The sequence below is a fragment of the Gobius niger genome, assembly GCF_951799975.1.
Source record: "Gobius niger genome assembly, chromosome: 21".
NCBI classification, from domain to species: Eukaryota; Metazoa; Chordata; class Actinopteri; order Gobiiformes; family Gobiidae; genus Gobius; species Gobius niger.
The window spans coordinates 17,370,908-17,392,917 of record NC_136872.1 but is presented as its reverse complement, the minus strand read 5'-3'; the positions used below and the strand labels follow the sequence as shown (position 1 = coordinate 17,392,917).

At 42.1% G+C, this 22,010-nt stretch overlaps 1 protein-coding gene across 1 annotated transcript in view; it reads left to right on the top strand.

The window, feature by feature from the left end:
- arhgef40 (Rho guanine nucleotide exchange factor (GEF) 40) overlaps positions 1-22,010 on the top strand; it is a 65,997-nt gene that overhangs the window by 23,604 nt on the left and 20,383 nt on the right. The window contains exons 5-21 of the mRNA XM_079579859.1: positions 48-1,122; positions 1,927-2,168; positions 2,253-2,423; positions 2,532-2,646; positions 4,498-4,591; positions 5,421-5,507; positions 6,224-6,340; positions 8,689-8,787; positions 8,912-9,063; positions 9,801-9,939; positions 10,064-10,183; positions 10,938-11,129; positions 12,452-12,913; positions 14,076-14,479; positions 15,068-15,317; positions 16,678-16,767; positions 19,225-19,431. Of these exons, the coding sequence (XP_079435985.1) occupies positions 48-1,122; positions 1,927-2,168; positions 2,253-2,423; positions 2,532-2,646; positions 4,498-4,591; positions 5,421-5,507; positions 6,224-6,340; positions 8,689-8,787; positions 8,912-9,063; positions 9,801-9,939; positions 10,064-10,183; positions 10,938-11,129; positions 12,452-12,913; positions 14,076-14,479; positions 15,068-15,317; positions 16,678-16,767; positions 19,225-19,431 (4,016 nt within the window). The remainder of the gene's footprint in view (positions 1-47; positions 1,123-1,926; positions 2,169-2,252; positions 2,424-2,531; positions 2,647-4,497; positions 4,592-5,420; positions 5,508-6,223; positions 6,341-8,688; positions 8,788-8,911; positions 9,064-9,800; positions 9,940-10,063; positions 10,184-10,937; positions 11,130-12,451; positions 12,914-14,075; positions 14,480-15,067; positions 15,318-16,677; positions 16,768-19,224; positions 19,432-22,010) is intronic.

The window sequence follows — 22,010 nt, the reverse complement described above, 5'->3', positions numbered from 1 at the left end:
ATACACTGCAAGGAGCTCCTACTGATATATCTCTTCTCTCTCCACAGTTGGGGGAGGCCTGGACACCTGCCTGGTCAGCACTTGCGACGGTGTGGCGCGTTTGCCCTGGAAAGAAGTCGTTTACCCCAAATTCCTCCATGACCCGACGGCGGATCTAATGTCCAGCCTCGTGGCCTCCATGCCGGACCGTCTACCCAGCGAAGGCGGCAGCAGTTTAGGCGGCTGGGGCGGCTCCTCCTCTGGGGAAATCGACTCCTGGTCCTGGGACGACGAAGAGGACGAGGACGGCGCGAATCCGGATGGTTTGGATTCCGCCGTTAACAGGAGAAGGCGTAGCGAGGACGGACTGGGCAGGACGTCCAGACCGCCTCACTTCGACGGGGAATACGTGGAGCTGCTTGAGCCCAGATTAGGACCGGACGGCGGTGTTGACACGAGGCAGCGCTACTTGGAAATGCATGGGATTTGCAAAACTAAAACGCTGCCTTTAGTTCGGAGAGGGAAAGCTATCAAACTCAAGAAAGGCAAAGCGTGGGGTTCGGGAAGTTTCCGGGCTGTGAGGAATAAAGACGCCGCGAACTGCAAGGAAGATGTCAAACCGCGGCTTCCGTTTCGGCCAATGGAGCAAAGGGGGAAGTCGTATTCGTCTTCTGTTCAGGGTTCGGATGAGAGCGATCGCACAAGCAAAGACTCGGAAACTTTGGATGGCAACAGGCTTCACTTTGACGGAGCTTTTCGGGAAAGAAAGCCGGGCGTGGGCAAGGAGCGGGACAGTAACGGTAGCGCGCATTCAAGCAAGGACTTAAAAGAAGAAGAAGTTACCGATCATCACGTGGAGGGACAATCGGACCAATCGGATTCAGTTTTCGAGGATACGGACAAACCACTGAGCGGAGACAGCGATGCCACTACCCCGACGTCGGACGCCAAAGAAATTCCATTTTCAGCACAAAGTCATGAGTGCAATAGCAACAGTGCCAAAGGAAGTTTACCCAAACAGCCCGGCGCTTCTTCTTCTTCTCCTGAAGTGAAGGCGACAGAAGAGGAAGTGGGGGCAAAAACAGAAGAGCGAGTGTGTCCGAGGGGGAAAGAGGTCAAAACAGCAGGATTCAGAGTGCCAAGGTATTCATAAAACCTCCTTTTTATTTGCTAACACACATTTAAGAAAGCACACATCACACTCCGGTGTCTGGACAGGCCGGACAAGGAGCTGCTTGTAAAAGTGAACATGTTTTGACACGGAAAGGTATAAAATATATGTCCGAAATTTTGCTTTGCGTTGTAAAAACAATATTTTGTATTAGGCTTTCTTTATTTTCTGTCCTTAATCAGTATTTTCTGTCCTCAAGCTCTTTCCTGAACCAAGTGCGTTTTCTCTAGTTTGGAAGGACCCAAATCTAAAAGCTTCTGGACTGGAGAGCAACAGTACAATGCCTCATTTGAAAGCTAAGACCTATAAAACTGAACTATTTTTGTTGTCACGTTTTTGGCACATTTTTTAACCGTTTTTGTTTCTTTTTTGTTGCTTTTTCATTGGTTTTTTTCGCTGCTTTTTGTCGTGTTTCGCCAGGTTTTTGTCAGATTTTTGTCGCTCTTTAGTCATTTTTATGTTGTATTATTGTTGCTTTTCTGGCAAGTTTTTGTTGCTTCTTTGTCGTTTTTTTGTTGTCTCTTTTTTGTTGCTCTTTTTTGACCTTTGGTGCTTTTTCAGCGCTTTTTTCCATTGCTCTTTTGGCTTATGTTTGTCACGTTTTCTTCGGCTTTTTTGTCACTCTTTTGTTGCTAATTTGACGCTTTTTTTCAATATGATTTTAGATTTGGGTAAAGCTGAACTGAAGATAATGTTCCCGGTTAAGGGGGGTTAAGAGGTTAAGCGCTGATTTTACAAGAAAAGTCAATCAAGTCTGATCCCCCTTGTGTTTTTAGGAGGAAGAGGAGAGCTAGAGGGGCTAACCGCAGAGCCCGGTCCGGCGGTCGTGGGCACCAGAGAGGACCGAAGAGTCAAGGTAAAGCTGCTCAGTCAAGTCCTGCCTGCACGGCCCGAGCCACCCTCCCCGTCTCCGAGAAGAACAGGACAGAACCACGTAAAACTGCAGATCAACCGGACGGAGCCAGAACCACTGAGAAAACTGCAAATGAAGGGGCTCAAGCGAAGAAGGGCAGCACTGGTAATTCTTTGGGCAAATGATTGAATTAAGATCATCTGTAATCAAGAAACAACCAGGTTAATGACCCTTTGTGTCTTTCAGCAGATGTGGAAGCTAAAGTAATGTGTAACGGCCAGTCGGCTGCTTCAAACTCATTATCAAACCACTGTAAGGATGAGACGGATTCACCAGTGAACGGACTCCCGTCTAAAGACCCTCCTCTTCTCAAAGAACTAGACACAGAGCTGCTCCAGTCTGGAAAACTTAAGCTGACAGGTATTTCATTTCCCCATCCATCCACCCGCATGATGTTTTTGCTATTGTTCACAAGCGTTCAAGCGTTTTAGCCTCGTCCAAACAACTTTCTTTGTCTTTCCGGGACAGGTACTGTGGACAGGCTGGGGCGCGCGCTGGTTTTCACCAACACAGATGCTTCAGAGGAGGGAATCAGCGATGAAGAGCTGGCCAGAGTGTTCGCCTGCTATCACCACATAACCAGGTGAGGCGCGTTGTAATTCATCACAGAATATAAGGCTTTCAAACGTGTAGTTCTCAGCCAAATAATTCTAATTTACAATGAAAAACTAACACTAAAGAGAGGATGTGTCTGTGGACCTACAGCAGAACTTTAAGATAAATTAAGCTAAATGAAAATGGCTTGTTTTGCAGCACGAGCTTCTCAAGTAGTCAATATATATAGTCATATAAACGAGAATATGTTAACTCACCTCCGCCAGCGACTCACACACGACATCCACACAGGCAAATGCTGTGAAGTACCTGAATAACTAAAGTTACACAGTAAGTAAGTAAGTACTTTATTCGTCATTGTACAACCGTAGTGTTCGGGTGTTAGTCCAGAGCTGCCCCAGGTCGGGGAAACCTTAGCACTCTGAGGAAACCTGGCTGCCTTCTGTGCTTGGTGCACCGCCTCCTGGGTTTGTCCCTGTTTCAGAGCATGGTGTCCTGCACTGGTCAGCTCCTCCTTCCTCTTCCTCCTGCGCAGCTCTCTCCGCTCCACAACAGTCTTCCACCATCTTCTGGGAAGAGCTTAGCAGTTAATCTGTTTTATTCTCCAGTGAACGTCCATTAGCCAGAACAATAGTAGGGACAGAAGGCATGTGTGGTTTAGCAGTGAGTCTCCTTTGTCCCTTTTTAGTGACGCCTCCTCTGTGCTGCTGCAGGTGTCGGGGCTCTTGTTGCCTCTTCAGTGTCTCAGAAGAAGAAATGTGTAGGTCTCAAATGTCTTTAGCTCAAAAGCTAGCTGTTTGTTTACTTTTACAAAGCTGCTTTCTTCAGGACCATTATCCAGAGACCATTATGCACAGAAACCACAAATGCAGTTCGGAGAAAAAGACGAAAAACGCCGTTGTACCAAGAGAGAGGGACCTAGCATGATATAACAGACAGATTGCCATTTTAGTAGTTTAATAGTACAAATACTCTAAAGAACACTCAGAGGAGCACAGACACAGAGTTCTACCTACACAACCTTTTCAACAGTTTTTATAGACTCAAGTAGAATAAAGGTGACAGAATGATGTTGGGTGAAGTGTCTCATTGTCGTTGTCGTCTTGTCAAACTGTCTAAATCAAACTGTTTTCCTTTGCACAGCACTGATAAACTCAATCTTACCCTTTTACCACTAAACAAACAAAAGTAAGTATAGCCATAATATCCTAAAACTGGCATACAGTGCCTCACCCAAACCCAGGCCACTGCTTTGAGCAATAAGTACATTCTTGAAGTGTTTACCCATCAGATTCAAACCGCTGACCTTTGGATTTATGCTTTGCAATGTTTAAAAAGTTCAAACAGCATAGACCTAGTACAAAATAGACCATGTTTTTGCAATACAGTGGGTAATTACTCATTATCCTTTCTTATTCAGCCATTTTCTGAATGCTCAACAATTTTGTGCATCCTCAGCCTTTACTTTCAGCTAATTACGACCCTTCATAGTGTCATTTTTATTCTATTGCGGTTCACTGTGCGGCCATTAAGTATCTTGCGCAAGAACACTTCGTACATACTTTCTGTCTGTGTAAAAGCAATAAAAATGTCTTGCTTCATTAGTATTAATCCAGAAGGGTTTTCTCATTACTTTTATGTGTTATCTGCTTTCTTGCATCTTCCAATTTCACCTTCGATAGACAGTTTTGATCGTTTTTTTTAAAGAGCATATACTTGAAATTAAATTACACTCGAATGGACTTTATCCTAATTTGATTTCCTTTTGTGCAACTTAATTAATCCTTACTATTATCTCCAACCCCCGTGGCTGTGATCAGTTCTTCTTTCTTCTGGCTCTCCTAACTGTACTTCCTCTCTCTCTCTCTCTCCTTGTCAGGCCTGCAGCCAAAGAAAAGGGTCTCACGGTGGTAATGGACAGCAGACGGGCTCCTCCCTCCACGCTTTGCCTCGCCGCGCTTAAACTCTTCCAGGTGACTGTGGACAAATGTGCTGCTGAATGTGTGTTTGCTCTGGCTCGGTTATCAAGCGCCGTTGGTTTGTATCTCTCAGGCAGACGGTGGGAAGAGCAGCCAAAGTGTTTACTCGAGCCAGAGAAACGTTACTTTGAAACTGTTTTACACGAGTAGAAGTGAATGGGAGTGACCTAGATAATTGCTCAAGAGTTAAAGGGACTATACAGAGTTTAAAAATGTTAAAATTAAGTGCAGGGCTAGTGCATTTCTATGGTATCAGCTGCACTGCATTAAAAACAGTCTGACCCGCTCCACAGAGCACCTGAGGCAAATCACTTATAACTTACACTTATGTGTCGATAGAGTCTGGCGTTATAAGTGATTTCTCTTATCTTTGCGATAGGAGTGAAACAGCGCCCCCAATTTGACGTTGGTGGCCAAAAAGTGTACTGCATCCATATTTACCATTGAGAATTAATGGGACAGTTGGTATTAATAATATGCGGCGCAAAAGTAAGTCACCCTCTGGCGGGCCAATGGAATTGTTCCGCGGGCCCCACTTTGGGCACCCCTGCTTTAAATATGATGCATAAAGATGATTCAGTGTGATAAAACTACTCACAGGAAGAACGTTTACTTCCAAAAGTTACCCAAGAGTAACCGAGTTTCCTGCAAGGCAAGTTTATTCATAGACAAGGCAATTCAAAGTGCTTCAAAGTCACATACAATTACAAGAAGGCAGATAAAATCAAATATTATCATTCATTAATTACATTCAACGCAAGGATTGTAGATTCATTTGTCATACACACAGCTAAAAAGAACTGTTTTCTGCCTCTGCTTCCAGGCACAGGTTCCTGAAGGTGTCGGGTCGGTTCTGGTTTTGGTCGAGGAGCAGCAGGAACCTCCCTGTCTGAGTCTGGAGGGGACAGAGGTGAGCGCTCTCAGGTTCAATGTAGTTTGTTTACAGAGCTTATGCATTAAAACCAATATAGTCATTGGATTAATTGTGCTGAAATAAAGGCCTTAAGGTTCATCAAATGATACCAAAATGAGAAAAAATAGAGAAGAAGAAGACGAGCGCTCAGATAAACATGCATGTCTATAAAAAAAAAGAATAAAACCATATATGTTTTGCATTTTCCCCATGACTCGAGCTGAAATGAACTGAGCAGCATTTGACTTTGTTAAACATACCTAATCACTGTATATGAAACTCTATATGCAGAAGGAAGTGCCATGCGTTGTTTGAGCAGCAGCATATGGCAGCACTGAGCTCATATACACAATCCTAGAGTCCCGTACATGTGAGTCTGTAAATCAGCTCAGTTTGCAGCAGTTTCCTCACAGATCTGACATGTGTTTCGTGTTTTCAGTCTGGCCTGGCTTTAAAACTCATGTTCAATGCGCTCGCTCCGAAAGATGATTATAGTTGTTGCAGCTGCAGCTCTCATTTGAACTCAAATTTAGTATAGTATAATTTATAACTCAGTGCGTCCTCCTCCTCGGGCTTAGTCATTATCAAATGCGGACAACGTGGCCGCGCACAAAAAATCCTGTACGAACACAACTTTATCAACCGCAGCTTTGATTTCCTCATATTTCCCTCGTGTTGTTGATCTGCTTTGTATTTCTCTGTTCCGTCTCCAGATCCACACAGTCAAAGGAACCGGCGTCCTCCAGCAGTTTGTCGACAAACAGCAGCTGCTCAAGGAACTGGAGGGAGATTTCAGCCACAACCACGGAGACTGGCTCTCGTTCAGGCTGGTAATGTCTTTTTCTGACTCCTCACGCTGTGGTCATCCATGAAGAGCCTCCACTCTCTATCACTCTCTGTCTATGGACCTTACTTTACTTTACTTTGATCATTTCGGATCTCAAATTGAGTTTAAACTTCTTCACTCCAACACACATCCCACACTCCCACACAAATGAATATTTTTCCATGGTGTTGTCACCTTTTCTTTTTCTTTTGTTTTCTTCTAATTTTTGTCACTTTTTTTTTAGTTTTGTCACTTATTTGACACTTTTTTCTTGAATTTGTGTTACTTTTTTTTTTTTTTTTTATGAATTTTTTGTCACTTTTTGGTAAATTTTTTCTCACTTTTTTGTTGCTTTTTTGTCACTTTTCTGTTAATTTTTGTCACTTTTTTTGTCCTTTTTTGTTACTTTTTTGACTTATTTGACACTTTTTTCTTGAGTTTGTATTACTTTTTTGTTTATTTTTTGTAATTTTTTTGTAATTTTCTTGTCACTTTGTTGTCGCTTTTTTGAGTTTTGTAATTTTTTTGAGTTTGGGTTACTTTTTTGTTTATTTTTTGTACATTTTTGTCACTTTCTTGTTAATGTTTTGTCACTTTTTGACACTTTTTTGTTCATTTTTGGTCACTTTTTATCACTTTTTTGACATTTTTTTTGTTGCATTTTCATCCTCATTTTCTGTTCGATCTTTGTCGCTGTTTTGACGCTTTTTTTCCCCAAGAAGTGTTTAGATTTGGGTAAAGCCATAGTGGAGAAAATGTGATTGGTTCAGGCGGGGGACTAAAAGGTTAAGCTTAAAGAAACTATTTTGAGCTTTTATAAATGTATATAATGATCTACAATAATGTGTATAATATTGCAAAACATTGAGAGTTGAGTTATTTTCTTTTCTCAAGTTCTCTGCAGTTTGAGCTGTGTTGTTTTCATCAAACCCCCTCTCCCCTCGCGAGACTGTGATGCATCAGGGACTTTATCTCTTCTCAGGGCAGTGTTTTTTCCCAGTTAAATACAGCAGAATTATGAACACAGAAAACATGTTGACGACGCCGCTGTTAATAAACAAACTCGATGTTCAAAGACGAGAGCGGCGGCTTTAGGGAAAAGCCCTGTTCACAGTGATGACACTTCTGCCTTTTGGACGTGTAAAGATTTATACAATCAGTCAACTTTCATCCCAAACTGACCTGAATCCGTTCACTAAAAGTGGACAAAAACTATAACATACACTGTAGAAATGAGTCAAATGCGACAAAGACTCAAAGCATTTTTGTCAAAAATACTATAAGACTAAAATGAACCTCTTACAAGCACATTTTCTCAAGTCCAGCTTTACACAAATAATTCTAAAAGCTTCTCGTCTGGAGCTGACAGCCTCATTTGAAAGCTAAGACCTATAAAGCTGATCTAAGATTTTTCCTCAACATTGTCACTTTTCATCATATTTTTGTTGCTTTTTTGTCACCTGTTTTTCTCTGTTTTTCACCTGTTCACACTTTTTAGACACTTTTGCTACATTTTCCTCACATTTTTGTCACTTTTTTGACACTTTTTCATCACATTTTTGTCACTTTTTTGTCACATTTTTTGGATTTTTTTTCACTTTCTGGTTACATTTTTTGTCACTTTTTTGTCACTTTTTCATCACATTTTTGTCACTTTTTTGTCACTTTTTTTCTCATTTTTTTCATTTTCTGGTTAAATTTTTTGTCACTTTTTTGTCACTGTTTTTAATTTTTTTTCATTCTTTGTCACTTTTTTGCCACCTGTTCTTGACACTTTTTCGTAACTGTTTTGTTGCTTTGGCATCACTTTTTTGTCTTTTCTGCTTTTTTTTTGCTGCATTTTGATCCTCATTTATTTCATTCACATCCAGGATATTTCCCAGTGTTTGGTTCTGCTGGTGCCTTGGTTTAGGCCTTTCCTCCACAGCTGCTCCTATAGCTCAGTCATAGACATTAAGGTTAAACCCGAACCCTGGATTCGGCTTTTTATAGAAGGAAACGTCGTATTAACTAAATCCCTTTTGCCCGACACTTCACTGATGAGCTCAGGCCGCTACTTTGGAGGTGATTACCGACTTGCTATAAACATTTAAAGAGTGAATTTAACACGGGAGGAAGCGGAGATAAGAGGATCTTTTTGGCAGAGGGGAAAGTGTCGGCTGTTGGTGGTCGAATATTTGCGGGATTCATCGAGAAAAGAAAGTGCACACATCTTATCTCGGTTTTATAAACACAGACCACTTTCAGACTCCTATTGACCTCTCTCATAGCGGCTAATGTAAACAAACCAAAAAAGACGAGTCACTTGTTTGATGCATTTGCGTTTTGTTCAGTAATGATTTTGGTTTTCAGAGCCTGGAAAGTCTGAGCGAGCGATGTGAGAGCGCGCTGGCTTTACTGGGAGAAGCTTCGCAGTCTATGGAAACTCAGCCCATGCCAAACAACGTCAAGGTACGACGTTTACAAGGTTTTTTTTTGCTCATTAAGCGATTCACGGTATGTCTCTCAGAAATATTCAAATTAAAATGGTGAAATGGTTTATTAGTCTGCATTTTTTGGACTTTTTAATTGGCAGGCTGTTCCACTGAGCATTGCCAAACACAAGGAGCTCATGTCCAGCGTTTTGGCCGACCAGCGCCTCACCGAGCTGCAGCAAAGAGGCGGGGCCTGGCTGGCGGGATTGACCAATAGTTCGTCGGGGATGGCACATAAGTCACCGGACTGCAGGTCTGGACGATTCAACACTTTAGATCACAACTTTACTGATTATTAACTTTCCAATAATGAACTGGCACTTCCTAAAGATTTTTAATGTGGTTATCCAGTTCGGCTTTACCTAAATCTAAGGCTAGTGTAATGCCTCATTTGAAAGCCGCGACCTACAAAACTAATTAAAAGGATATTGTCTTTTTGTTGCGTTTCCCTTTTTTTGACATTCCTTTTCTATTGCTCTTTTGTGGCGTTTTTGTCACAATTTCATAACATTTTGTCACTTTTTCGTCACATTTTTGTCCCTTTTTTGTCACTTTTTCAAAAAAAAATCCTCAATTTTTTGTCAATTTTTTGTCACTTTTGTGTCACTTTTGCGTCACTTTTTAGTTACTTTTTTGTCACATTTATGTCACACTTTTGTCACTTTTTCATAATTTTGTTCATCACTTTTTTGTCACATTTTTGTCACATTTTTCTCATATTAAAATCATTTTTTTACATATTTTTTTTCTTTTCTTTGTTTGCTTTTTATCGCTTCTTTGTCACTTTTTTTGTTGCGTTTTTATCCTCGTTTTCGTCTCATTTTTGACGCTATTATGTTTTTTCAAGAAGCTTTTAGATTTGGGTAAAGCCAAACTGGAGAAAATGTGCTCGGTTCAGGCGGGGGTTAAGAGGTTCTGTCTGGACTCTTGTGTGAAAATAACATCTCGTCATGACCCGATGTGAACGCTTCTGGTTCTGTCCGTCTGTAGAGCTGCTCTGTCTGCCACCTCTCAGCTCTACGACAGCGTGGACGACGCCCTGCACCGCCTCGTCCAAGTCTCCAACCAAAGGGGCTGCGACCTGGACAAACTGGGGAGACTGGCAGGGCTGGTCGACAAGCTGGAAAAAGTCAGTGTTTTTTGCAATTGCGATTAGATTTACGACTAATTAACTGCTCCACTTGAGGGAAGACGACTGTTTGGCTGATAGCTGTCCCGGAAATATGGATAAACTTGTGTGTGTGTACTCCCAGTGCGATAAGGAGATTGAGCAAGTCCAGTCGCAGCTGGACGACTACAAAGACCCTCCGCTGTCTCTGAGCCGACTCTCGCTCAAACAACAGAAGTTCAAGACCTTCAGAGAAACAGCCAACGTAAGTTCATTTATTCATTCATTTATTCCCATTGTTATGACTGAAAACGTCTCAAGGCGAAAATGGAGAATATCTACAATAACTGAAAACAATTGAGCAGAAACGGTCTCTCATCCAAGTACCGACCAGGCCCTTCCCTGCTTAGCTTCCGAGGTCTGTCGAGATCGGGCAGAGCAAAGGCAGTGTGGTCATAAGGCGGGGTCGCGGTCCTCCAGCATAGAACCTCTGGCCCTCAAGATGATTTTGAGGAATATTATTCCACAAATGAGTGCTTTAGCATTTAAAGTACTTCAAAAATGTAATACATAAGAAATACTGTCAATCAAGGCTATATATTATGTACAACACTGGCATTTGTAGAAAGTGGGGCTTTATTTTGGGCTAAATTTGGCAGGTTCGGCCCTCGGTTTTTATCATGAAGAAAGTCGGCCCTTCGCCATGCAAACTTGCCTACAGTAAAGCTCTACCCTTTTCCTTTTAGAGATTGACATTTATTTAGATTAGCACAGTTGATTCCTGTCCTTAAGTGTTCTTGTGTTTTCAGTACAGTTGGTTCATATCGTCCAGTGTTTCTCAGCGCAAACCATTCAAAATGTTTTATTTCCGCTCCTTTGATCCTTGATGAAACATAAATGCCACAAAAACTAATGTGCTAACTTTGGCTGTCCTCCAGCGCAGCCATTACTCCCTTCTTGATTTGTGTATCCGGTCTAGCCTAAACACACTTCACTGCTGCTCCTCCTGATCCCTGTAGGAGCTGCACAGTGAGACTCTGGCCGTGCTCAGTGACCTGGAGAACTGGTGCGAACTGGACTGGTCCGGACTGAGCCAGGTCCAGATCAAGCTGCCCCCGGTCCGAGAGAGACTCAGGGACATGGGCCACTGTCTGTCCGACTGCTGGACCACGCTGGACAACACTCAGAGGCTGCTGTCCACACTCACCGAGGTACTACAGAAAACAGGAAGTCAAGGAAACGCATTTTCTCTCATAGTCATCAAACACTGACTATATTAGTGAGTAATAATCATATCCTATATAAATTAGAGTTTGGTCCAGATTTGTAAGATTTTTTTTACTATAGGCTTTATTCAGATTATGATGGCACAGGGTAAAAGGTGCTCACGAGTGGAGAAAGACTTTAGCAAACTGGGACTCGCACCCATAATACTGATGTGCAGCCTTAAAGCAGGACTAAGTAACTCGTGCCGCTATAGCCCATAAACGCCAGTGCCGGTGTCGTAGCATGTTACGTTTTTTACTCATTAATTGTCCGTGAGAGTAAATACTACGCTGACAGAAAAGACAAAGGGAGAGAGGGATATTGTACATCCAATTACACAATGGAGATCATTTTTTTGTGGCGCTAGCCCACAGTTAGCTTGCCCATTAGCCTATTAGCAACTTCTTCTTGATTCAATTAATGTGTATTGCGCCTCCGGGTCAGAGCAGGGAATGCTGCAATTGTGGTTTTCTGGACAGAGACACCAGGGGGTGTGGGGAGATGAAAGGATCCCATTAACACTTGTATTACCCCCAGAGGGACTACGGAAAGGATTTATTAAGTACCAGTAAGATAAGATAAGATAAGATGGTACTTTATTGATCTCACAGATGGAGAAATTGCATTCGATGAGAGAGCATCCGGCAGCAGCACCCATTCAGTGCGCACCACTCTTTTTTTAACTATGGGCTGCACAAGCAATGGAAAATTTTCCTAACAAAATGAAATTTGTGTATCTATATAAAATAAATAAATGTTTTGAGTGAAACCCAAGAAAGTATGTTTATAGCTATGGATGAGTATACATAATTATAGTAAGATAAATCTGAATGTTGAAATGCAGAAATGCTTCTAAAAAAAGTTGATGATTAAAGATGCATTATGCAACTTAAATAAATAAATCATATTAGTGAGTGTTTGACCTTTCAATGACCCAGTGGCTGTATGGGTTGTTAGCTTTGCCCCTTTACCTTCCATCCCAGGCTTCAGAATCACTATAATACTGGGACTATCCTGGTTAAAAAAGGTCAATAAAATAATAAAATACATTTCAAGTTTTTTAGGATATTTGGTAGGTTTTCAGAATTAAATGTATACGTCCTGCAAGCTATCGGGATGGTAAGTAAAGGCACTGTGCTAACCACCAAGCATCCGCTGGGTCACTGAAAGGTCAAATACGTTTTAATATCAACTTTTTTTTTAACATATGCTTATATATAATCTACTTTCTTACCATACAAATGAAATATACATACTTTTTTCCCAGGCCACTCAATGGTGCGACGCGGTCTCCTCCACCTCTCCCACCTCCTCCTGTCCGCTGGCCTCCCTGCCCCCCATCCCGCCCTCGCGCTTCCAGGACGCCCGCTCTCTGGCCATGGAGCTGGGCGGGGGCCAGCTCTTAGACCTGTGGACCCAGACAGTGGAGCGGTACCAGAGAACCGTGGCCCAGGTCAAACCGCGATTCCTCCAGTCCGACCGCAGCCAGAGCCAGGCCCCGGGGAAGCCCAAGACCCCGTCGGCCAGCAGCGCGTGGGAGCTGATGGGCCCTGAGAGCGAGGGGGAGTGGGGCGTCGAGGGAGGGCTGCAGTCATGGGGGTCACTGGCCTCTCTGTTCAGGCCACAGACCTGCTCCACGCTGAAGATCGGAGACGACAGGGGGAACAGGAAGGAGGCGGCTGCAGGAGGGGGGTTTCTGCACAATCTCCTCAACCCGGCCAAGAAGAGCGTAAGTGGGACATCAACGTTCTGCCTCTCTACCCAGTCTAGTTGATGTTATTGCAGTTCACAAACCACAGAAGGTATTTAGACTAATGCACAAACAATAGAACAAATGAGACATATTCCAAAGTGCAGTGTGAAGAATGGGATTACGGAAATTGTAAATGAAGAACAATGGGTGAATGTGCACATAGGAAGTTGACATAAGGTTTAGCGGCGTCAGTTTCTGCTGTGGCGTCTGCCCTCCAGGACCTCAGTGCTGTTTACTCATGCACCACTTTACTGGCTTCACATCTTCTTAATCATAGGGTGGCTCTCTTCTAAAACTTTATTAAGGATGCCCTCCTGCTACTCCATCCGAAGTGCAGAAAGTGCCTTGTTTGTAGGAGCGAATCTAATCCACTGAACTACCAGAGCTGCTTCATGATCTGTTGTATTTGTCGCAAATTTTTTAACAATATTAACAAGTAGCTCTTGTGATAACACCACTGCTAAGTGCTCACCTTTTGCTGAAAGGAAAATAAAAGTTTCGAAGCCTCTCAGAGCCTTTGCCCAGGTGCTGGTTACGGCAGATGAGTCAATAACTCTTCACTGTAGCAGATCACATTAACGCAGCTCAAAGCAATCTCACATCATTTCATACCCCTGGATTATTTTTGTTCCCTTCGCACTTCACACGCTAATACATTTTGTCCGACATAAAAAACATTAGTGCTGTGTGATGACGTCATCAGGCCTTCAGGCCTTTGTTTCATTGGGCAGCTGTGAGGGATGGTCAGCAGGGGGCAGGTGTGACATAGATCAATATAATTTAAACTTTTTTATTTTGCTTTGTTTTTTTCTTTATCAATAAATAAATAAAGATATTTTTTTAAGGCAACAAATAATCGTTTGAATAACCGTGATTTCAATTAAGACTCAAATAATCATAAACCATAAATGGCTGTATTTCCTGGAAGTGCTGGTTGCATTTTTAAAGTACCATCATCACGTTTGGCACCATTGATTTGCTTGCATGCAGCTGGCTATAAATGGCGGCTTGCACCATGTTTTAATCATAGGTATTTCCCTCTGCTTTCATCTGAGGCTGATGTCGATTTTCCGTACACACACAATTCATTAAAGTTCTTTATTATTTGAATGATCAAATTACTGTATCTCTCCCCCAGCCCACAGACTCCACCCTGCCTCAGAAACCTCCCCGAAAACGGCACCCCAGCTTCGACCTCCAGGCCCTCCTCGCCCCGCGGCGAGGCGCAGCCTCCCCTAAACCCCTGGAGTCTCCCGTGGGCCCCCCCAGCCGCCACTCCCCCATGTCCTGGCTCGGGCGCAGGACACTTGCCGACCCGGTCGTTGCCACGGGGATGGCAGTCGCCGCTCCCGGGTGGGGCAGCGGTACGGGCGGAGCGGTGGCCTACGGAGGGGGCAGTGGCGGAGGAGGGGTGCTGATTCGAGGGGTGGAGGTCAGCAGCAAGGAGGTGGTGGATCACACTGGGTCGCCGCGGCAACACGTGCTGCTGAATCGGGCCGAGAGGGAGATGGGAGCGGAGAGAGGAGGGACCACGCATCAGAGGTGTGTGTGGATTTACAATGATCGCCCTTTGCCCTTTGTTACAATAACTGCAAAACTGAAAGAGAAAGTTTGTATAATTGGCTTTATGTTAGTGTTTTCTTGCATCGTTTCCTCTGCTTCATCTGTGGCCAATGTGTGTATGATTTCCTGTTTTTCCCTATTTCATTTTGGTTTTTCTAGACTTTTTATTTGTGGCCATATTAAGCTTATCGAAATGCCTATTCAAACGCAATGACGTAAATTTACAACAAAAGCTAAACTGAAGTGTTTGTGCGTATTTAGATCGACCTTGGTATTTTGTGACTTTTCTTCTTTGAACCTCACAATAGAAGTCGCAGTAAATTAAAGTAAATGAGTTTCTTGTGCTGGAACAGTGGGCATTCTTCAGTTTATTCTTCTTTTTATTCAGCTACGCACTGTTTTATAAACCTTTGTCCTCCTTTCATTTCTGGTTTTCCATTGTTTAAAAACCCACTTTGTATTTAAGCAAAGGCTGATAATTACGGTTTGGAAAAGAAAAGTGTATGGGCTGCATTGCCAAACAGTAAATACCACCGTATAACTGTGTTCTTCCACTTTTCCCGGCAGTAAGCTGTATCTTCTGTGGTGCCGGATGCTGAGCTCAGAGCGTCAGTACGTGGCCGTCCTAAAGGGAGTGGAGGAGACGTACCTGCCTTTGCTGGAGCTGTCCGACACTCCGGCCTCCATCAGGCGCAAAGCCGACGTGATCTTCCCCTACTGGACCACGCTGTGCAACTTCCACTCGCAGTACCTGCTGCCGGCCATGGAGGGCGCCCTGGTGCAGAGTCTGCTCCAGCAGGACTGCTTCAGCAAATATGTGAGTGCTTTTGTATAGACAGTAATTGTAAAAAAATCAATCTGTGCCTCTTAACCCCCGACTTAACCGAGCACATTTTCTACAGTTCAGCTTTACCCAAATCTAAAAGCTTCTCGACTGGAGCTTAACTAAAGTAACTCCTCATTTAAAAGCTATAAAATTGATCTAAACTGATCTTTTTCCTTCATTTGTTGCCGTGTAGCTTCTGTCACTCTGTTGTTGCTTTTTTGACACTTTATTGTTGGTCTTTTGTTGCATTTTTGTCACTTTTTCCATCACTTTTTTTGTTGCATTTTTGTCCGATTTTGTTGCTGTTTTTGTTACGTTTTCATCACTTTTTGTCGGTCTGTTATTGCATTTTTGTTGCTTTTTGCCACGTTTTTGTTGCTCTTTTGTCACTTTATTGTTGGTCTTTTGTGGCATTTTTATCGTTTTTTCCCATCACTTTTTTTTGTCACAGTGTAATCACTTTTTTGTGTTTTCATCACTTTTTCCTAACTTCTTTGCTGGTAAGTTGTTGCATTTTTGTTGCTTTTTTGTCATTTTTTTGTCGCTATTTCGTAGCATTTTTGTTGCTTTTTTGTCGCTCTTGAGTTGCTTTTCTGTCACTTCATTGTTGGTCTTTTGTGGCATTTTTATAATTTTTTCCATCACTTTTTTTTTCAGATTTTAATATCATTTTTTGTTGTGTGTTTATCACTTTTTGTCGCTCTTTCATTGCTTGTTTGTTGCTTTTCTGTCACTTTATTGTAACGTTTTTGCCCGATTTTGATGCTGTTTTTGTTGCCTATTCACTTTTTGTTGGTCTGTTTTTTGCATTTTTGTTGCTTTTTTGCCACGTTTTTGTCGCTCTTTTGTCCCTTTATTGTTGGTCTTTTTCCCATTGCGTTTTCATCACTTTATCGTGACTTCTTTATTGGTAAGTTGTTGCATTTTTGTTGCTTTTTTGTCACTCTTTCGTAGCTCGTTTGTTGCTTTTTTGTCGCTCTTTTGTTGCTTTTCTGTCACTTCATTGTTGGTCTTTTGGGGCATTTCTATCATTTTTTCCATCACTTTTTTTGTCACATTTTAATCACTTTTTGTCGCTCTTTCATTGCTCATTTGTTGCTTTTTTGTCACTTTATTGTTGGTCTTTTGTGGCATTTTTTCCACTATTTGGTCACTTTTTTGTTGCATTTTCATCACTAGTTTTGTCCTGTGATTGATGCTTTTTTTCCAAGAAGCTTTTAGATTGGGGTAAAGTCAAACCGGAGGAAATGTGCTCGGTTCAGGGGGGGGTTAAGAGGTTAAAGATTCTTCACTCCTGGCATTATATTTGATCCGTTACTTGTTTCTTGCCTCGTCTCCTTCTATCACCCAGCGGGAGCAGTTCATGGACTATTCCCAGTACATCCGAGCCAAACCAGAGCTGGACTCGCCGCTGGTCACTCAGGCGGCCGACTTTTTTAAGGTAAATCCAATCTAACACATTTCCAATCAGCCTTTCACTCTGATTGCAGTTTGCTTGAAATCACTTGAGCAAATCATGGAGGTGAACCGTCATTCTGAGATGTTTTTCAAAACCTCACAAGTGCAAAGCAATTAACGCCGTCTTATTGAGCGCGGGCTGCAATTACACCGTGTATTCAGTCAAGCTCAACACGTGCTTAATACAAGCCCTAAAAACATGGAAAAGGTTTGTAAAGTAGGTAATTTGGGATCACTAGCAACAATAAATCCAGTAACAGTTTGAATAGGACACTGAGACTTGGTTGGCGCACTTCGATAAAGCGTCCACAAGGGGGCAGTGTATGCACAGCCTTTACTATACACACATATTAGTCGTTTTATGTCATGAGGTTAACGTAGGGTTGGGAATCTACTGATACTGATAATTATCGAGGGTGTGGAGGTTTTCTTTGTTGATATTTGGAGAAATCAAGCTTTTGACTGTCTACGCTGAACTCCGCATGTTGAAATTGCGATCTCTAAATTGTTTAATTGATTGCACATTAAGTGGCACTTGAAGCAGCGACAACAACAAGCCGTTCTTCTCCGCAGAAAGCTGAAAATGTGACAGACAGTGAGATTAATCACCTTTCTTTTTTCTTTTTGTAATATACCGTCTTTAGTGAGAAGTTTTGATTTACGGTTTTGTTTAGAACCATTTTCTTTAAGTATTTCTTCATAGCAATTTCTTTTACTAAATGTCCTCCTAAAAGCTTGCTTCAAATAACAAATGAAAGGGAATAGTGCCCTGTAACGTGGTTGCCGGTTTCATTCCCTCTACCACAGTGAACACTGCCTTTGTTTCCTTGGGCATGACACTTGCTTTGTAACAAAGCAACATCACAGCTCTGTAAGGTTTTGATGCTTTAACAATACTTGCTTCATGATGCCTATACCTAAAATAATTGTCATCTAGAACCGGTAAAAAATAATGTTAATTTATCCCAGAAAAGACTATTTGTTTTACATTTGTATCATTTATTTGAGGTGAAGTAACTTAATACTGTCCCTGGACCAACAGGCATCAAACCTAAAGATATAGTACTTTTTTTTGGTACCTACTTTCCATATTTTTTTCCCAATACTAGTATGGTAATGTACCTGCCATCTTAGGGTTAGGGTTAGAGCTAGGGTTAGCAATTATGCATATGTGAATCTTATAGCGTATTGACTGGAGAGTTTACAGCCTTTCTGCCCGTGTGACACCTCATTTGAAAGCCAAGACCTTCTAGTTTCAGAAACTGTGTATAAGATATGTTTGAGTGAAACACAACTTACATCACATTTGCCGTTCCTAACCCTAATTATAATAACCCTGACCCCTGACCCTGACCCTAACTCCCAAGTAACAGGTTAACAGTACCCACTACCCAGCCCCATTGAGGTTACAATCAGGTCTGATGAGAGATGAGCTGCTCACAATAAACACACATGTTTGTTTAATGAGTCTAGGGGTTTTTCAATGTTATTAAATAAATGCTTGTGTTTTAGTCTTTCTATTGGGTCAAATGTTATGCGGTGCGGGTTTACATATGTTTTTTCAAAAAGTATAGGTGGGACTGTTGAGCTTCATAAGAAGAAGATATTCATTTTCATGCTTTTTCTTCTTTCATTTATTTATTCATTTGAGTAGAAAAGCATTTCAAACATTTATACAGAAGAAAACGAGAGAAGACTATTGTGCTCAACAGGAGTAGGAAGAAGTTCAAAGAACTTACTAGAAATCTACCCCTTATCTCTCATTCAAGGAACATCACTTAAACTTTCAGCTACACTCATGCAGGAAACCGAGGCATGAGTGTTTTCTTGTGCATTAATAAAGGATTTATCGTTTATAGTTGTATAAGAATAAATACATCATAAGGTACTTCAGATTTATACAAAGGCACTTCTGTTTTTCCATTCTGATCATACATAATATACACATTCACACTTCAATATCGCTCAGCCCTGCTATACCTAGTATACCCATGTGAACAAGCTCTGTATAATCATATAGAAATAGAAACTATCTGCCTATACTCACACATTTAAGATTGACAGATTATACATACGTATATATTATCCATGAATATCTAACATTGGAAATATGTATTCTAATTTTTTTGTTTGTGAAAAATTTTAATAAATAAGCTGACCTTGTTTTAAGGTCATACAAAATTAATTCAAAACGCACTAAATTTACCTTTTATTAATGCTCAATGATATATTAGAGTCTTAACTTTCTCTACAATACTTCGATATTCATATCCAGGCAACCACACACAGAATGATTCTACACTAGCATACTTATTAAAGATAATGTCTTTACACGTCTGTTACCCCCTCTTAGGCTCAAAGTAGCTGTTTTTGACTTCAGGTGTATCAGATACAGGATGTTTTTTCTAACGGGGTCTAATCTCCTCTTGTCCCTCCACAGTCCAAGCTCCCTCTGGCGTCCCCCCTCTCCCCCCTGTCCTTCCCTCACTGCCTCCAGGCCCCCGTGCAGCGCCTGGAGCAGTACTGCGCCGCCCTGGAGGAGCTGGGGGGCATAAACCCCGCCTCCGACTCGGCCCTCTCCGTCCTGCGCCACGCCCACCGCCACGGAGACGACCTGCGGGCCAGCGACCTGATCGTGGGCTGTCCGGTGAGAACGCCTGTCCCAGTTTAGGAGGCTCTGATGAGAAGAGAGTGTCTTTTCTTAGACCCGTCGCACCAGAGCAGGCTGCTACCAGAGATTCTCAGACTTTACCGCCTCATAAGTAGGACTGGGTACCGTTACATTTTTTTATACCAGGACTTTAACGATACTTGGTCTCGATACCGATACCTCAACGATACTTTTTCCGATACCTATAAAATGTCTGTCATCTAGAAACAGAAAGCAGAACAATAATATGTGGAGATGTGCATGTTTACAATATCGGGTTCATCGGCACTATCAAGAAATGTGTGAAAAGGTGGAAAATAGGGAAAATATTAGACTTTTTTTTTTCTTTTTTTTGGGGAGGAAAAGAAGAAAAAAAATTTGACAAAGATAAGAAAAATATCGGAAAATGCGCCGAAATTGTGGGGGGGGGGGGAGGGAAGGGGAAAAAATGAGATAAAGAGAAAAAATGGGGCATACATTGGGCAAAAAAAAGAATAAAAATTGAGAAAAAATGGGAATAAATTGGGGGGGAATTGGAAGAAATGAGAAAAAAAAAAAAAAAAAAGGCGAAATCATGGGGACTAAATAGGGTATAAAATGGGGGGAAATAGGGAACATATTAGTAATTAAAATGAGGAGAAACATTGAGATAAAGAGAAAAAAAAAATTGATGACAAAATTAGAAAATTACGGGAAGAATTGGGAAAAATGAGAAATAAATGTGGCAAAAATAAGGGGGAAATTGGGACTAAATTGGGTACAAAATGGAAAAAATAGGGAAAATATTAGTAATACAAATAAGGGGGAAAATTCAGGACAATGAGAAAAAAAGTGACAAAATAAGTATAAATTGTAAAAAAAAAAAAAAAAGAATGGGGGAGAGTAGGATCAAAATTTGGGGAGAGAAAATCCTTTATTTGAGCTAAAACAATCCTGTCCCTGAACCAACAGCATCAAAACTTGGCTCTAAAGATGCACTTTTTTCGATTCCTGCTTTCGATACTTTCATTTTGTCAATACCAGTTGCACCTAGACTGACTCATAACACATTTGATCAGCCGAGCACCACAAGGCCCAGATCGAGGTCAGATCAGGAGAAGGCTCTACAGGACTTGACTGTGAACAGTAAGAACCCTGTCCATGTGTCCTGGGTCAAGCCCCTCGTGTCCCCAGTCTCCCACATCCACCCACCTCCACTTCCCTTCTTGTCTTTCAGCTCTCCAGGCAAGATGACTGTTTAAAAAGTATCGGCGGGTGTTGTGCAACGTGTGAAGCCTCACTTACCTTGTGACTGTACTTTCCGAGCCTCTAAAATAACATCAGGTGTTGTCACAGCTGAAAGATGAAAAAAAAAAAAATACAGCTTTTTGCAAATATCTTCTGATCCCAAACCCACATTACACAGTATCTAAGATTTATCACCGCCTGTCTTTCAGTCGCTACAAAGAATCCCCAGGCCTATAATTGACATGAACAATAAAGTCACATTTTGTCAAAGAAGTGACTCAGCGGCCCAATTAGAGGCGCAGTGTAACAAAGCCAAAAGATGGTGCAGCGCGAGCGATGTCACCACGCAAGACCTTGTAATAACAACAATACGGCTTTGTCCCATTTATCGAACCGAGATTAAAGCAATGCGACTGGATTGTCTGGGAAACTCAGACAACTCCCGCTGCAAGTAAACTCCGAAACAAGGCCTGAGCTTAGTTAGTTAGCTGTAGCTAGAAGAGGTAGCAGTATCTTATTATGGAGGCTGGGTTGTTACCTGCTTGACTCATTCCGGCTGCGAGACGTCCTCAGATGTTTTAGAGTCAGGAAGGCGTGCGGCGAGCAACTAAAACAAGCCGGAGGGGGGAGAAATCTTTGTTTGTTTTTTTATATACTTTATTGTCCCCGTAGGGAAACTTGTCGTCTGCATTTAACCCACCCTTCGATGCCACCGGGGCGACCCGTAAGGAGCAGTGCCGTGCCCGGGGACCCGTCTCCATGATGTGGAGCCAGGCTGATGGTCAGAATCACCTGGCTGGAGGATTCCCCCATTGTACATGGTTTTAGTGGTAGGGGAAACCGGAGTACCCGGAGGAAACCTACGCAGACACGGGGAGAACATGCAAACTCCACACAGAAAGGCCCCGTCCAGGTGGGAATTCGAACCCAGGACCTTCTAGCTGTGGAGCGGAGGCGCTAACCGCTAACCGGAGGAGCTAACCGCTAACCGGAGGAGCTTACCGCTGGGCGACACATTTTACAGTTTAGAAGCTTCATGCACAGGATTATAGACAAGACATTTGGAAAAATCAGCCATGTATATCGGAATCGGCCAATAAAAAATCTGGTATGCAGCCCTCGGACTCCTGCCCTGGGACAGCCCCATAATGCAGTGGCAGAATTGAGAATCACTCTTCCAACTTTGTCCCCAATTACTCTAAAGTTGTACAATATAATATCAGCTGCACTTTATTAACTCTTCTTCTTGAACGCTGACTGTAACAAGTAAATTTCTCCTTTGTGAGATCAATAAAGGTTTATCTTATCTTATCTTATCTTATTGAAATAAGAAATAAGAAGTTGTGAAT